We start from the raw sequence: 17,530 nt of genomic DNA, 5'->3' as shown, positions 1-17,530 counted from the left end.
TTGGAGGATTGTAGGGTAGTTCTCTATGTATTTTTTGGTTGGTTGTGGGGTTTGAATTCTGGGCCTGGGCGCTGTCCCTCAGCTCTTTCAGCTTAAGGCTAGCACACTTGAGCTACAGTGCCACTTCTGGTTTTCTGGTGGTTTATTGGAGATGAGTTTCACGGACTTTCCTGCCCAGGCTGGCTTTGAACTGAGATCCTCAGATCTCAGCCTCCTGAATAGCTAGGATTACAGAAATGAGCCTCCAGCGCCCAGCTCTTTGTTTAATTTTTTAAAATTTTTTTAATTTTTTGTTTTTGGGTCCGGTCATGGGGCCTGAACTCTGGGTCTGAGCGCTGTCCCTCAGCTCTTCAGCTCAAGGCTAGTGCTCTACCATCCTTGAGCCACAGCACCACTTCTGTGTTTTTTCTTTTTGCATATGTGGTGCTGAGGAATCAAGCCCAGGGCCTCATGCATGCAAGGCAAGTGCTCTACCACTGAGCCACCTTCCCAGCCCCATTTGTTTAATTTTCTGAGCAATCTCCAAATTGCCTTCTATAATGGTTGCACTAAATCACATTTCCATCAGCCGTTTCATAGAGTTCTCTTTCCCCCCTCATCCCCACCAACATTTTTGTTGTTCATATTTTTGATGATGGTCAATCTTAACCCTGGTGTTAGTTAGAATCTCAATTTTTTTAAATTTATTTTTTATTTTTTGCTGGTACTAGGGCTTGTACTCAGGGGCTGGGCACTGTCCCTAAACTTCCTTTGCTCAAGGCTAGCACTCTACCACTTTAGCCACATTGCTGCTTCCGGTCTTTTCTGTTTATGTGGTACTGAGGAAGCCAGCACTTCATGCATGCTAGGCAAACACTCTACCACTAAGCCACATTCCCAGCCCCCTTATTTTATTTTTTAATGCCAGTATTGGGGCTTTAATTCAGAGCCTGGTAACTGTTCCTGAGCTTATATAGTACTGAGGAATGGAACCCAGGGCTTAATATATGTTAGGCAAGCACTCTATCACTAAGCCCCTCAAGGTTGTTTTGATTTGCATTTTCTTTATGGACATCCATGTTTCTGTATGTATTTATTTGCCATTCTTGCTACTGCTGCTTCTGAGAAGTTTCCAGCTTCTTTGCTCATTTACTGAGTTCCTGCTATTGGAGGGCATTAGGTTCTTTAGCTCCTTTTTGTATATTCTGGATTTTAGGCACTTGTCTCTGATGATATTTTCCCATTCTGTAGGCTTCCTTTTTAACTTAGTAAACTATGTCCTTAGCTGTAACACCTTTTTAAAAAAAAAAAAAAAATTAAGTAAAAGAAATAAAATACATGGCTATACATTAAGTAAAGTACACTTTCCTCCAAAAAATGAGTGTTGTTTTCTCATTAAGAATATGACCACTGGGCTGGGAAGGTAGCTCAGCGATAGAGTACATGCCTTGCAAGCATGAGGCCCTGGGTTCGATTCCTCAGCACACATAAACAGAAAAGGCCGGAAGTGGCACTGTGACTCCAGTGGTAGAGCGCTAGCCTTGAGCTGAAGAGCTGAGGGACAGCGCCCAGACCCAGAGTTTAGGCCCCATGACCAGCAAAAAAAAAAAGAATATGACCACTGGCAGGGCGGGGCGGGGGGAGGATGGGATGGGAAGGGGAAACAAAGGAGGAGGCTACAATGCTTGATAAGAAATATACTCATTATCTTGCTCATGTAATTGTAACCCCTCTGTACAGTATTTTCACAAAAAAAAAAAAAAGAAAAAAATATGACCACTTGAGAGCTTGGTGCTGGTGGCTCACGGTGGCTCAAACCTGTAATCCCACCTTCTCAGGAGGCTGAGATCTAATGATTAAAGGTTCAAGACCAGCCCAGGCAGGAAAGTTCATGAGACACTTATCTCTAACCAGCAAAAGTCTGGAAATGGAGCTGGATTCTGGTGGCTTATGCTTGTAATCCTAACTACTCAGGAGGCTGAGATCTGAGGATCACAGTTTGAAGCCAGCCCAGGCAGGAAAGTCTGTGAAATTCTTCAGTTAACCACCAGAAAACTGCAAGTGGCGCTGTGGCTCAAGAGGCAGAGGGCTCACTTTGAGCTGAAGAGGTGAGGGATAGCGCCCAGGTCCAGAGTTCAAGCTTCATGACCAAAAAAAAAAAAAAAAAAAAGAGTGCTAACCTTGAGCAAAAAGAAGAGCTCAGGGACAGTGCCTAAGCCCAAGTTCAAGCCCCAAGACTGACAAAAAATCTGAAAGTGGGAGTGGCAGTTTTCCTCAAGTGGTAGAATATCAGCTTGGAGCAGAAAAAACAAGCAAAAACATGATGCCCTTGTGTTCAAGCACTAAGTACTAGCACAAAAAAGAAAAAATTAGAAAAGAAAAGAGGCCATTTAATATTATGCTACTATTTCTGCTGGTATTGATTTGACAGTTTTCGGCTGACTTTTCAGTTACTTGATTCAGAGTCCATTCTCCAGCTCAGTATTGATTTATTCTTCTTTGAAAACCAAGTACTATGTCATTTGGCCTCCCATTTTGTAACCCTGATAATGTTTAGGGAACAGCAGTTCCCATAAAGTTTTACTGATACCTAGGGACTGAAAGCTCATCTCTCTATTAAACAGTGGGTATATGAATTTATGGTCCTCTCACTAAAGAAACCTGGGAATACTTCACTATTCTGAGCTTTGTAGTCTTTTGGCAATGGAGAAACTATGCTCCTTACTTTTCAAGGTTGTTAGAAAAGAAATACTACTTGTAAAACATTTAGCATTGTATCTGTCATGTATGCTTTTCAAAAAGTAACAATTTTTAGGGGGCTGGGAAGGTAGCTCAGCGGTAGAATGCATGCCTTGCAAAAAGTAACAATTTTTATTAATCTAAGACTCTTGGAAAACTATTACTGTATATTTTTTAATCTAGATTACTTTTTTGTAGGGTTTATTTGGAGTAACCCAAGCCTCACAGCCTGGAAGTCTTTTTGGAACAGCTACAAACACCAGCACTGGGACTGCTTTTGGAACAGGAACAGGTCTCTTTGGGCAGACCAATACTGGGTTTGGTGCAGTTAGTTCGGTAGGTGCTAACAATTGAATGTAATTTGAAGAAGTGTGTAAGTCTGTTAAAAGAATTTATAATATAGTGTCTTCAAAGTGCTCTATTGAGCATGTTATATGATTGATATTAAGAGCAAATAAAAGCCTTCTGATAAAAAAAATGAAGCTAATATCAATAATTAACATCAGTTAGGTTTTTTGTTTGTTTGGTGTCAGTATTTGGGCATGAACTCAGTTCCTGGATACTGTCCCCTAGGTTAATTTTGGTCCAGGCTGGCATTCTACCTTTTTTTGTGTGTGTCAGTCGTGGGGCTTGAACTCTGGGCCTGGGCACTGTCCCTCAGCTCTTCAGCTTGAGGCTAACACTCTACCACTTGAGCCACAGTGCCACTTCCGGTTTTCTGGTGGTTTATTGGAGATAAGAGTTTGATGGACTTTCCTGCCCAGGCTGGCTTTGAAGCAAGAGCCTCACATCTCAGCCTTCTAAGTAGTAGGATTACAGGCGTGAGCCACCGCTGTACAGCAGCCCTAACTTTCTTGACAAATAATCCATATACCATCTAAGATACAATTTAGTGTGTTTTTTCTTTTTGTTTTTTTCAATTTAGTGTTTGTTTTTTGTTTTTAACACCACACTGTAAAGCACAAGCTCATTCTCATTAACATTCTCCAGAATCATCTTTTGTGACTAGTTTCATTCACTTAACATAGGTCAAGCAAGGTTTATAATCTTGTTCAAAAAATTTTTTTCTCAGGAGGCTGAGATCTGAGGATCACAGTTCAAAGCCAACCCAGGCAGGAAAGTCTGTGAAACACTTTATCTCCAATAAACCACCAGAAAACCAGAAGTAATAAACCACCAGAAAACCAGAAGTGGCGCTGTGGCTCAAGTGGCAGAGTGCTAGCTTTGAGCTAAATCGCTCGGGGGCAGCGTCCAGGCCCCAGAGTTCAAGCCCCATGACCAAAAAAAAAAAAATTTATTTTTTTCTTCTTTTTGATATCCCAGTCCTAGGACTTGAACTTAGGGTTTTATTGCTCAAGGCTATCTTCTGCTAGTTGAGCCACAACTTCACTTCTGTCATTTTGATTGTTTATTGGAGATAAGAATTTTATGGACTTTTCCCCTGAGCTGGCTTTGAACCATGATCCCAGATTTCTGCCTCCTGAGCAGCTAGGATTTACAGGCATGAGCCACTGACTCATGCCTATATACAAGCACCTGGCTTGTTTAAATTATTTAGTGTACCATTTCTCTTGGCAAATATCTGCTATATTTCTGTTAACAGTTAAAGCATTGGACATGGTGGTACATGCCTGTAATCCCAGCACTTGGGAGGCAGAAGCAAGAGAACAGTAAATTTGAGGACAGTCTGGGGTACACAAGAGTTGAGTGCCACACTAAACTATATAGCAAGACACTCCAAAAAACTGAGTACTGTGTATATATAGCTCAGTGTAGAGCAACTTGCCTTAGCATGCTCAAACCTTTGGGTTTTATCATTACGCCCCCTCTCCCAATAATCATAAAACCAATGACTTGATTTTCTTTTTGTTTTTTTTTCTTGATATTAATGCAATCCTGTATTTGCTTTAGCTGTTACCATTAGCCTTTCAGACTGGATATTCTTTGTTTATATTTTTGCTCAGGCTAGTTTATATTTTTGATAGCCGTTTATTCATTTGTGTTCTGACTATAAATTATGACGTCTTTTCTCCCATACCTCTAGTATATTATACTTACTTATTTATTCATTTTTAACAGTCCTGAGGCCTGAACTCAGGGCCTGGGCACTGTCCCTAAGGCTAGCACTGTACCACTTGAGCCACAGCACCACTTCTGGTCTTTTCTGTTTATGTATACTGAGGAATTGAATCCAGAGCTTCATGCATGTGAGGCAAGCACTCTACCACTAAGCTATATTCCTAGCCCTATACTTGTTCTATTTGCTGTTTGAAATGTGTCTCTATAAAATTATTTAAAATTTCTTGTATTCTGTTCTTTTTAGACCCTGTTTGGCAATAACAAGCTTACTACATTTGGAACCAGTACAACCAGTGCTCCTTCATTTGGTACAACCAGTGGCGGGCTCTTTGGTAACAAACCAACCCTGACTTTAGGAACCAATACAAACACTTCCAATTTTGGTACATATAAAAAGCAGGTTTGACTCTCTTAAAGTTACACTGACTATACCACACATCATTCTCCTGATTCATATGATTGGAAATATTTTAAAATTCTCAGGTAAGCTGTAGCTTGTTGTGTGAGGTACCAGTAGAAACTGTTAGAAGGCATAGACCATGGCTTGAGAATTTAGTTATCAGTGTAAATTGGCTTTCATTTTCTTTGAATTACCCTACCAATAGAAACTTTAAAACACTTTAGATTGAAGTAACACTTATGTAGTTTTCAAATGAAGTAATGAGTACAGAAGAATCTTGAATTTTTTTTTCTTTGAGCGGTCAAATCAGGAGTCTATTTTTTTTTTACATTAAAAAAAAATTATTATTACCTTCAAGTAGTTGTATAAAGAAGTTCCCATTCTACAAAACAGTTTATGAATACAAGGTGTCTGACAACATTGTCACCCACAGATTGGGAGTGTTTATTAGAAAGCCAGTGACTGCAGCTGGACTCATGCCCCATGGAACCTGCAGCCTGATGATTCTTTTTGAAAATGAAAACCTTTCTGATTTGGAGTTTGGGCAGTTTCAAAAATTTTACTTTTGATGGGAAGGGATGGGAAGGGAAAACAAAGGAGGAGGCTACAATACTTGATAAGAAATGTACTCATGCCGGGCGCTGGTGGCTCACGCCTGTAATCCTAGCTACTCAGGAGGCTGAGACTCAGGAGGCTGAGATCTGAGGATCGCGGTTCAAAGCCAGCCCGGGCAGGAGAGACCGTGAGACTCTTATCTCCAATAAACCACCAGAAAACCGGAAGTGGCACTGTAGCTCAAGTGGTAGAGCGCTTGCCTTAAGCTGAAGAGCTGAGGGACAGCGCCCAGGCCCAGAGTTCAAGCCCCACGACCGACAAAAAAAAAAAAAAGAAATGTACTCATTATCTTGCCCATATTAATTGTAACCCCTCTGTACAGTATTTTCACAATAAAAAAAAAACAAAAAAAAAACAAAAAAACAAAAATTTTACTTCTGATCAAGGACCAGTAGCTCAGATTTATAATAATCTTAGCTAATCAGACAGATGAAACCTGAGGTTCTTAGTTCAGAACCAGCCCAGGCAGACAAATCCAAGAGACTCGTTATTTCCAGTTCTTTTTTTTTTTTTTCACTGTAGACTTTTTTTTATTGAAGTAGGGAATTACATTTTCTTATATATTCTGAGCTGTTTTTGCTCTTATTCTCCTTGGTTCTGAGACCAAGTAAAAAGCCCTAATACTGCCACACAGACACACACAAAATAATTACTTTTGAATTCATGTTCCTTTTAAGAAGTTCAGCAAACAGATAAATTTGCACCATTAAAAATAATCAAGCCAGGGACAGGGAAGGTGGCTCAGTGGTAGAGTGCTTGTCTCGCATACATGAGGCCCTGGGTTTGATATCTCAGCACCACATAAACAGAAAAATCCAGAAGTGGCTCTGTGGCTTAAGTTGTAGAGCACTAGCCTTGAGCTGAAGATCTGAGGGTCCAAGAGTTCAAGAGCACCCGGGTCCAGAGTTCAAGCCTTGACCTACAAAAAGAGTTAAAAAAAGTCAAGCCAGGTTTTTGTGGCTCAAGCCTGTCATCCTAGCTGTTTAGGTAACTGAGATCTGAGGATTACAGTTCAAAACCAGTATGAAAGTCCTTGAAACTCTTCTCTTATCTCCAATAAATGCAGACAAAGCCGGAAGTGGTATTGTGGCTTAAGTGGCAGAGTGCTATCCTTGAGCAAAAAGGATCAGAGACAGCATCCAAGCCCAGAGTTAAAGCCCCACAACTGATACCACCCTCCTTTGCCCTCTCCCCTTCTGGTTCCCCAAATCATGGATGTGTTAGAGAAATTTAAAAGTTTATCAGAAATATTTTCAGTGTCATCTATGCATAATTAATTTTTAAAACAAATTCAATACATCTGGACAAGGGAAATACTAGTTAAAATATTTATTGAAGATTTTGTTTGACATAGGTTAGTAGCTAAACAATTTTTGAATGTGTTTTTTAATTTTTGTTTGATTGTTCTTTTTTGTTTGTTTTTGTTGGTTGTGGGGCTTGAACTAGGGACCTAGGCACTGTCCCTCAGCACTTCAGCTCAAGGCGAGCACTTTACCACTTGAGCCACAATTCCACTTCCAGTTTTCTGGTGGTTAATTGCAAATAAGAGTCTGAGGGACTTTTCTGCCTGGACTGGCTTTGAACCATGATCCTCAGATTTCAGCCTCCTGAGTAGCTAGGATTACAGGCCTGAGCCACTAGTACCTGTTTGATTGTTTTTGTTTGTAGTATGAGAGTTGAAACCCAGGGCCTAGTTAAGTTCTCTACCCTGAACCTTCATTTCTCAAGCCCATTTTTAAATGATCTTGTACTAGGGGGAGAAACGTAAGCATCCATTAGAAGTTTAATTTGTTTCTGAAGAAGATAAATAAATCTTTGTTTCAGGTACCCATTCATAATTTTATTTGGGTTCTCATTTCCCTTCTTACTCTATCAGTACTGGGGCTTTCAGTCCAATCTTTGTACTTGCTGGATGGATGCTCTACTTACCTCTTGATCGATCCCTTGTTTTCTCCCTTGTATTTTTGAGATAAGATTTCTCAAACTTTTCTGCATAGGTTGAACCATAATCTTTCACTCTGGGCCTCCTAAATAGCTAGGATTATTGGCATTAGCTCCCAGCTTGATTTGATTTTTATAACTCCTTCTACCCTTAGTAACGATTACAGTTCTACTTGGAATTTTTCTTTTTTTTTTTTTTTAATATTTTATTTTATTTGAGAACATACTGTACAGAGGGGTTACAATTACATGGGCAGGATAATGCATACATTTCTTACCAAGCATTGCAGCCTCCTCCTTTGTTTACCCCTCACCTCCCTTCCCAGCCTCCCCCCCACCCAGTTACTTGGAATTTTTTCTGGTTGTACTCTTTTGAAAAAAACAGCTTGAGGTAGTGAACTTGGTTAGCATGGGTAGAATAATCTGATTTGTGTACTTGTTACTTCTCTATAAAACCAAGAAGACAAAGGATTAAATTGGTGTTTCTCAACTTTTTCTATTAAAAAAAGAAATCATTATTGAGCTGGGAAGGTGGCTCAGTGGTAGAGTGCTTGCTTTGCATGCATGAGGCCCTAGGTTTAATTCCTCAGCACCACATAAGTGGAAAAAGTCGGAGGTGGAGCTACTTAAGTGGTACAGTGCTAGTCTTGAGCTGAAGAGTTGAGGGACAGCCTCAACTAGAGTTCAGGCCCCAGGACCGACAAAAACATAACAAACATCATTATTATTCCTCCTTTCTCAGTAGAGTCTTTGTGGACCATTTTTTCTTATAAATTTGTTTTTTCTTGAAAACTAAGTATTTTCTGGAGATAGGGTTTTACTATGTTGGTCAAGCTAATTGAGTTTCTGGATAAAAGTGATTCACAGCTTATATAACTATAATTGCAAGTACATATCATCATGACTAGCTAATGTATTTGCTTATTTATTTTTGGGTCCGGTTGTGGGGCCTGAACTCTGGGCCTGGGCGCTGTCCCTCACCTCTTCAGCTCAAGGCTAACACTCTACTACTTGAGTCACAGCACCACTTCTGGCTTTTTTTCTTTTTGCTTATGTGGTGCTGGGGAATGGAACACAGGGCCTCAGGCATACAAGGCAAGCACTCTACCACTGAGCCACCTTCCCAGCCCCCTGAAATTTTAATATAGCAAAATTGTTTATCTTTTTATGCTCTGAATCTCTTCGAAGAACCATAAACCATTGCAATCTGAATTTAACCCTTAAGAACTAACTTTCATTCCCCTTGAAAATGCATTGTTTCATAAAGGCTTTATCTATAACATTTTATATTCAGAATTAAATGTTATTTGCATCTAACTAGTGTACTTCATAAAAATAAAATAAGATTTACTTTTTTTTTTTTTTTTTTTGGGTCCCTTCGTGGGGCCTGAACTTTGGCCCTGGGCGTTGTCCCTCAGCTCTTCAGCTCAAGGCTAGCACTCTACCACTTTAGCCACAGTGCTACTTCAAACTTTTTTTTTTTTTCCTGCCTATGTGGTGCTGAGGACCTCATGCATGCAAGGCAAGGGCTCTACCACTGAGCCACCTTCCCAGCCCAAGATTTACTTTTAAAATACATTTGATCCTATTTCATGTCAGATAAATATATTCACACTCATGCTCACTGACCTCATGCTCACTGACTTGAAAGTTAAAAGGTCTTACCTCTATCTTACTAGCGTCACTTGCATGCTGAATTTGTATTAATTTTAATTTATAAAATTAAAAAAAATACCAGTTGATAAACTTGTCAATAAAAATGGAGGAAATGTGTGGTATAAACAGTGTAAGCTGGGACTTAAATCCCTTCTATGGGTTTGAGCTAGTTCATGAGTTTTCTGCTATAACAAGGCTGTTGAGGTCCTTGCTGGTTAGATTTTTTTACTCAAAAAGAAAAAGGAATGTCTCCAAGTACATCTTCTATTTGTTATTTTTTCCTTTAATGAAAGTTGATTGTGCTTGAGTAGGTATCGCTTCATTTTTGTGGCGTAATTATTAGCACAATTTAAGAAAAAATTCTTAAATAAGATTTTTTTGACTAGTATACATTATCTATGTACAAGGGAGATTCCATTGTGATTTTACCATGCATATATATTATAAATTCCAATCAGTCCTCCCCTTCTTAGATGAGATAGAATCTGGTTCTGTAGCCCAGCAAGACTGGAACTCAAGATCCTTTTATCCCTATTCTGCCAAGCCTACCTCAGGAAAGATTTAGTGAATATATGAATCAGATGTGTTAAGATTAAGTCAGATTACTTGTTTTAAAATTATATGAAATTTAATTCTGAATTTTGTATTAGCCTTTTTCTTGACCTATTTCATTAAAATCTTCAGTGTTTTGTTTGGGGTTTTTATTTTTTGTTTTGGTCAATTATGGGACTTGAATTCAAGACTTTGAGCACTGTCACTGAATTAGTGCTCTACCGCTTTATGCCCAAGGGTTAGCACTGTACCGCTTTGAGCCACAGTGCCACTTCAGGTTTTATGGTAGTTAATTGGAGATACAAGTCTCATAGACTTTGGTGCTCGGGGTGGCTTTGAACTGTGATCCTCAGATCTCAGTCTCCTGAGTCCCCTAGAATTATAGGTGTGAGCCACAAGCAGACCTGACTTTTTTGTTTGTTTTGGTACAGAGGCTCATTATGTAGCCTACTGGCTTGGAACTCTCAGTCTCTCTGCTTCCCTAGACCTGTAATAGGCATGCAGCCATCAACCCCAGTTTCCTTGAAGGTTTTAATGACTTCGTTTTACAATTAGGATTTTCTGGCTTTTGATGATGTTCTTGTAGCATGAGAAGTTAATGATGTATCAGTTGTACTGTTAATATTTACTTTCAAAAAGAACACTGAAACTTTGTGGATACATCCCAACAAAAAAAAATTACAGCAATACAATGAATTTTTAAAAGGAAATTACAAGATTTTCTCTAAATGTGATGCTTTGCTCTATTTCCCATCTTTCTTAGTAGAAGAAATCATTCAAGTTATTAATAGGTTAGCCTCTCTTTTTAGTATTGATTAGCTGAATCCTTGAGAGTTCTTATGAGTTCATGATGATGTCATCAAAGCTCCTTGTGTGACCAGCCATTTTATCTGTGTCAGATTTGTTTGAAAGTAATTATGTAGGTAGTATTTTGTATAGGTCTTTAATTTTAATTTTTTTTTTTTTTTTTGGTCCAGTTGTGGGGCCTAACTCTGGGCCTGGGCGCTGTCCCTCAGCTCTTCAGCTCAAGGCTAGCGCTCTACCACTTGAACCACAGCGTCACTTCTGGCTTTTTTAATTTTTGCTTATGTGGTGCTGAGGAATCGAACCCAGGGCCTCAGGCATGCAAGGCAAGCGCTCTACCACTAAGCCACCTTCCCAGCCCTTGTATAGGTCTTTTAAAAAAATTGTTGTTGCTGCTTTTTTTCAAGGTGGGTGCCAGTGCTGGGGCATGAACTCAGAGCCTCTCAGTCTCATTTCCTTGACCTTTTTGTTTATACCTGGCACTTTCCAACTTTACCCATACCTCTAATCTGTCTCAAGCTTACTTCAAACTGATCCTCCAGATGTCAGCACCCTGAGTAACTAGGCATGATCCACCAGCTCTCACCTCTGTTGAATTTTTTTTTTTTTTGGTTGGTTGTGGGGCTTGAAGGCTGGGCTTGGGCGCTGTCCTGGTGCTCTTCAGCTCAAGGCTCTTGAGCCACAGCGCCACTTCCAATTTTCTAGTGGTTTATTGGAGATAAGAGTCTCATGGACTTTCCTGCTCGGGCTGGCTTTGAACCATGATCCTCAGATCTAAGCATCGTGAGTAGCTAGGATTACAGGTGTGAGCCATTGGCACCCGGCTATCTGTTTTTTCGTTTTTTGTTGTTTTTTTTTTTTTAATTTTTTTTCCTATTGATTTTTATAGATAACTTTTACTCTTTTTTTTTTTTTTTTTTTGTGGTTAATTTGGTAGTTAATAAGGAGTCTCACAGACTTTCTTGCCTGGGCCAGCTTTGAACCAATCAGCCTCTTGAGTAGCTAGGATTACAGGCAAGAGCCACTGGCATTTGGCAGTTTTTGCCTTCCTTAGCTTCAGTAAAATGTGTGTGTGTGTGTGTGTGTGTGTGTGTGTGTGTGTGTGTGTGTGTGTGTGTGTGTGTGTGAATTTAAGGAGGAATATGCTTTTCTACTTGGAAATTAGAAGCATGCATTGAGTGCTTAGAGTCTTGAAAGAAGCACTAATAACTCAAGCACATTAATATTGGATATTCGGAGTTGAATTGATAATTCAAAGCTGATTATGTCATTAAGACAATAAAATTTATTTTCAAGTGTCAAATTTTTTTAGAAGTCAAAACTAGTCTATAATTTTAGGGTTCCTAGATATTACTATTTATAAGTAAAAAAGATATAAAACCTTAAGGTTAGTCTTCTTTGTTTTAAAATCCCTTGTAGAGAAAATTGAGAGTTGTGTTAAAAGTTTAGTCACTCATTTCTTTTTCTTCTTAGGTTTTGGCACAAATACCAGTGGGAGTAGTATTTTTGGAAGTAAACCAGCACCTGGGACTCTGGGAACTGGTATTGGTACAGGAGGATTTGGAACAGGTAAGGAACTGCTATCATGAGTTTTAGGAAGTAATGTATTTGTAAGCGCCATTTGATCATCTACTCAGAAATAAAGAGGCCTAAGTTTTCCTTTTTTCTTTTTTCTTTTTATTTTATTTTATTTATTTTTTTGGGTCCGGTCGTGGGTCCTGAACTCTGGGCCGGGCGCTGTCCCTCAGCTCTTCAGCTCAAGGCTAGTGCTCTACCACCTGAGCCACAGCACCACTTCTGGCTTTTTTCATTTTGTTTATGTGGTGCTGAGGAATCAAACCCAGGGCCTCATGCATGCAAGGCAGGCATTCTGCCACAGAGCCATCTTCCCATCCCCTGAATAATTATTTCTTAGTATACTTGAAAATAAGTTTTTCCTGTTTTAAATAATTGTAAGAGTGATAGTTATATAATGGTTGTTGCATTGTATACAGTTAAGATTATTTAGGCATATAATTTACCTGTCTTTGTAAGTCATCTGGTAATTGATGTGATCATTTCCTGCTAGTTTCTGATTCAACTGTCCAGTTAATCTGGTCTCTTTGCTTCTGTGATTCAATCAATATACCATTTTCTTAGTAAAAGGTTTCTCTTGTACCATGATTTGTAACCTTTCAATTTCTTTTTCAAAATTAAAGATACAATGGGCTGGGAAGGTGGCTTAGTGGTAGACCACTTGCCTTGCATGCCTGAGGCCCTGGGTTCGATTCCTCAGCACCACATAAGCAAAAAGAAAAAAGCCGCTTGATAAGAAATGTGCTCACTATCTTGCCCATGTAATTGTAACACCTCTGTACAGTATTTTCACAATAAAAAAAAAAATGTACTCATTACCTTGCTCATGTGATTGTAACCCCTCTGTACAGTATTTTCACAATAAAAAACTTATTTTAAAAAAAAAAAGAAAAGAAAAAAGCCGGAGTGGCGCGGTGGCTCTAGTGGTAGAGTGCTAGCCTTGAGCTGAAGAGCTGAGGGACAGTGCCCAGGCCCAGAGTTCAGGCCCCACGACCAGACCCAAAAAATAAATAAATTAAAGATACAAGTGCTAGTAAAATGTTTAAAATAGTTATGGACATTTTCAGCTTGTTTAGTGAAGTAACAAATATTGAAAATTTAGCATTTATCTTTTCAGACCCCTTTCTATGTTTCTCAAAGATGTTTACACACAAATATTTGTATATGTTTTATACACAGGTTTTATAGTAATATTCTTTTTTTTTTTTTGTCAGTCGTGGGGCTTGAACTCTGGGCCTGGGCGCTGTCCCTCAGCTCTTCAGCTCAAGGCGAGTGCTCTACCACTTGAGCTACAGCGCCACTTCCAGTTTTCTGGCGGTTTATTGGAGATAGGAATCTCACGGTCTCTCGTGCCCGGGCTGGCTTTGACCCACGATCCTCAGATCTCAGCCTCCTGAGTAGCTAGGATTATAGGCGTGAGCCACCAGCGCCCGGCTATAGTAATATTCTTAAACAGAACCCTACTCTACATGAGTAATTCACATATCCATACAGATACATATACATGCTCACACACATGCCTGTGCGCACACACAATGTATATAATTTTTACAGTCATTTATTTGGTTCCAATACTGGGGCTTGAACTCTGCCTCATACCATTTTCTGCTCCAAGATGTCATTTTGCCACTTGAGCTACACCTCTACTTTATGCTTTGTGTTCATTAACTGGAGGTAATAGATGTTTGTCTGTTTAGCTTTTTCAGCTAGGGCTGATATTAAATCTCTATTCTCAGATCTCAGCCTCCTTGGTAGTTAGTATTACAGCTATTAGCCACCAGCACTCAGCTTTAAAATTTTTTTTTTATTTTTGTGGTTACAGGAAGTGAACCCATGTTTTCATCCTAGTAGCTAAAGCTTGCTGCTACAAATCTAGTTTTTGTTGTTGTTGTTGTTGCAAGGAATGCACTTTTATCACCTGAGTCATATTACCAGACATTTTTGCTTTATATCTTGCATAGGGTCTCATGTTTTTCCTGGACAAGACTGGACCCTTGATCTTCCTATATACACTTCCTTCAAATGTTGGGGTGACTTGCATATACCACCATGTCCAGTTGAGATGAGATCTCAGTGATTTTTTTTGTCCATTCTGGCTTTGAATCTCAATTCTCTCAACGTATTCCCCTTAAATAGCTGGGAGCCACCATAAGAAGCCCCTACTACTCTCATTTTGCAGATGAGAAAACTGTAGGTTTGATAATTAGATCAATGTCACAAATGTTGTTAATGGTAGAAATGAAGCTCAAATGTAGATGTTTCAGACAATAATATAATCAAAACTGCTATTCTACAGTAAAACAGATTCCCAAAGAACTAAAACATCAAACAATTCTTTTTAAATTTCATATACATCAAAATATCCAGCTGGTTCAATTACAATGTCATCTTAATCGTATCATATTATGAAAATTAGAATACTACACATATTTGGAAATACCACAAGGAATCAATCCCCTTATACAACTAATAACATTTTAAAATCCTAAAACAAAATCTGATTTAGCTAAATAAGCTCCTTTTACAAAAAACTAAAATGTTTTGTAATTCAAACCCCAGTACCATCAAAAGGAGGAAGGGAATAATAGTATCTATCAGGCATATAAACTAATATTTAGTATTTTATGTACTGTACATCTTCTAAAAGCTATTCATATGTTTATTTTAATCTTAGGATGTGTTCTGGTTGAGGAAACTGAGATGACACAGATTTTTGCCTAGGATGTGTGTAATTGTTAATCCCAGTAATGAAGTTTGCATTTGTAATACTCTTGTTTAAATGACTGGTTATTACAAAGTTTCCAAACACATTTTATTTTATTTATTTATTTTTGTCAGTCGTGGGGCTTGAACTCTGAGTCTGGGCAACAGGCTTTCCCTCAGCTCTTCACCTCAAGGCTAGCGCTACCACTTGAGCCATAGCACCACTTCCAGTTTTCTGGTGGTTTATTGGAGATAAGAGTTTCAGGGTAGCCAGGCGCCAGTGGATCATGCCTGGAATCCTAGCTACTCAGGAGGCTGAGATCTGAGGATTCTGGTTCAAAGCCAGCCCAGGCAGGAAAGTCCGTGAGATTCTTATCTCCAATAAACCACAGAGAAAACTAGAAGTGGAGCTGTGGCTCAAGTGGTAGTGCTCTAGCCTTGAGGTGAAGAGCTGAGAAGGGGCAGCATTCAGGCCCAGAGTTCAAGCCCCATGACCCACAGAAAAAAGAGTTTCAAGGACTTTCCTGCCCAGGCTGGCTTTGAACCACAGTCGTCCTATCTCAGTCTCCTGAGAAGCAAGGATTGCATTTTATTTTTATCAGTAGTGGACCTGAACTCTGGGCCTGAGTGAGCGCTGTCCCTCAGCTCTTCAGCTCAAGGCTAATGCTGTACCACTTGAGCCACACTGCCACTTCTGGCTTTTTTCTGCTTATGTGGTGCTGAGGAATCAAACCCAGGGCCTCATGCATGCAAAGCAAGCACTCTACCACTGAGCCACCTTCCCAGCCCCTGCATTTTATTTTTAAGTAGCTGATTTCTGGCAAAATATTCAAAGAATCTTCTGTGGTGCTTTATTCTTTACTCTTGTTTCCATAGCTCTTGGTCCTGGACAGGCATCTTTGTTTGGGAACAACCAACCTAAGATTGGAGGGCCTCTTGGTACAGGAGCCTTTGGAGCCCCTGGATTTAATACTACAACAGCCACTTTGGGCTTTGGTGCCCCCCAGGCTCCAGTAGGTAAGTGTCAGTCACTTTAGAAGACTTTACTTACGTCTTGTTCATACATACTTCACTTGCTGACTTTAATTTTCCACCTGTTAAATCCCTACCAGAGCAATGTGTATGTACACATTGTTAAACAATCACTTAGTATAGAAGGGCTTGGATCCTGGCCTTCCCTTTTGTCCCAATCCTAGGTCTAGTCCTTCAATAAAAACCACTTTTAATTCATCTGCTCTATAACTTAAGCTTATATAGCGAAATGATTTATATTTTCCTATGTTTTGTTTTATTAACTTATCATGGAAGATGGAAATTTGGCTTATCACCTCTGCCTTTTTGTCTATTTAAGTGTTTTGTGCCTTCCTAGCTTTTGCATCACCTTTATTTCTAATTTACAAAAATTAACTTAGTTTTTTAATTCAAATATGGTTTAATAAGAAAACTGTTCTATTTGAAATGAAAACAGTATCACCTGGTTATAAACTGTGAGACAGAAGATTGAAGGAGAGAAATGAGTTGATTTCTCTGCTGCTGAATTTTCATTTGTTACACTATCATGATATGTGGTGAATATTTGAAAAACTTCTACACATTCGAGCTTTATATGTCCTATAATTTTTTATTTTATATATATGTCTGTTTGCGTGTGTGTGTGTATATATATATATATATATACATATATATATATACACTTTTTTGAGGAGAGTGTGCTAAGGTATGAACTGAAGGCCTGTACAGAATTCTGGACAGGTGCTCTTCTCACACCCCATCGTGTCCTTTACTTAATTTAATCAACTAAGTGATGGTGTTTCTTGTTACCTTTGTCAAATTGGGAGGGTATAAGTAAGTGTCTTTCCTTCCCTTTTCTTTTCCTTCTTCCTTTCCCATCTGTCTAGTTTTATCTTGATAAAGTTGGTATGTTCTCTCTTGTAATTATTAATGTTTTTCATTCTTTGTTAAAGATTAAAAGTTTACATGAACTCAGCATATTCTTCTGAAAACATCTGTGCCTAGCCATGTATACCTTCCTCTTACAGCTTTTTCCCCTGAAATAGCTATTCTTTTACCCCTTTGTGTTAGCAAACCAAACCACTTGCTGGTACTGGGGCTTGCTCTTTCACTTAGTGCTGGTGCTCTGCCATTTGAGCCATACCTCCTCTGCTTTCATCTTTTTTCTTTTTTTTTGTCGGTCTTGGGGCTTGAACTCTGAGCTTGGATGCTGGCCCTGCGCTCTTCAGCTCAAGGAGAGTGCTCTACCACTTGAGCCACAGCGCCACTTCCACTTTTCTAGTGGTTTATTGGAGATGAGTCTCCTGCCGAGGTTGGCTTTGAACCGTGATCTTCAGATCTCAGCATCCTGAGTAGCTAGGATGACAGGCGTGAGCCACCAGCGCCCAGCTGCTTTCATCTTTTTGTTGGTTAATTGGGGTAAGAGTGTCATGATTTGTCTGCCTGTGCTGGCTTTGAACTTTATTTTCAAATCTC

At 39.3% G+C, this 17,530-nt stretch overlaps 1 protein-coding gene across 3 annotated transcripts in view; it reads left to right on the top strand.

Annotated features, from left to right (window-relative positions):
- Positions 1–17,530, top strand: part of Nup98 (nucleoporin 98 and 96 precursor) — a 119,513-nt gene that overhangs the window by 32,312 nt on the left and 69,671 nt on the right. Inside the window, exons 9-12 of one of the 3 annotated variants that reach the window (XM_042687605.1) lie at positions 2,917–3,054; positions 5,042–5,105; positions 12,239–12,334; positions 15,920–16,060. In XM_042687605.1, coding sequence (XP_042543539.1) covers positions 2,917–3,054; positions 5,042–5,105; positions 12,239–12,334; positions 15,920–16,060 — 439 coding nt within the window. Of the gene's footprint in view, positions 1–2,916; positions 3,055–5,041; positions 5,181–12,238; positions 12,335–15,919; positions 16,061–17,530 lie in introns of all 3 variants that reach the window. The other 2 variants (XM_042687598.1, XM_042687589.1) reach the window with 2 other exon arrangements.

This window comes from Dipodomys spectabilis, unplaced genomic scaffold (genome assembly GCF_019054845.1).
Source record: "Dipodomys spectabilis isolate Male_0828 unplaced genomic scaffold, ASM1905484v1 ptg000003l, whole genome shotgun sequence".
In the NCBI taxonomy this organism is placed as follows: Eukaryota; Metazoa; Chordata; class Mammalia; order Rodentia; family Heteromyidae; genus Dipodomys; species Dipodomys spectabilis.
This window is presented reverse-complemented; position numbering and strand designations above follow the sequence as displayed.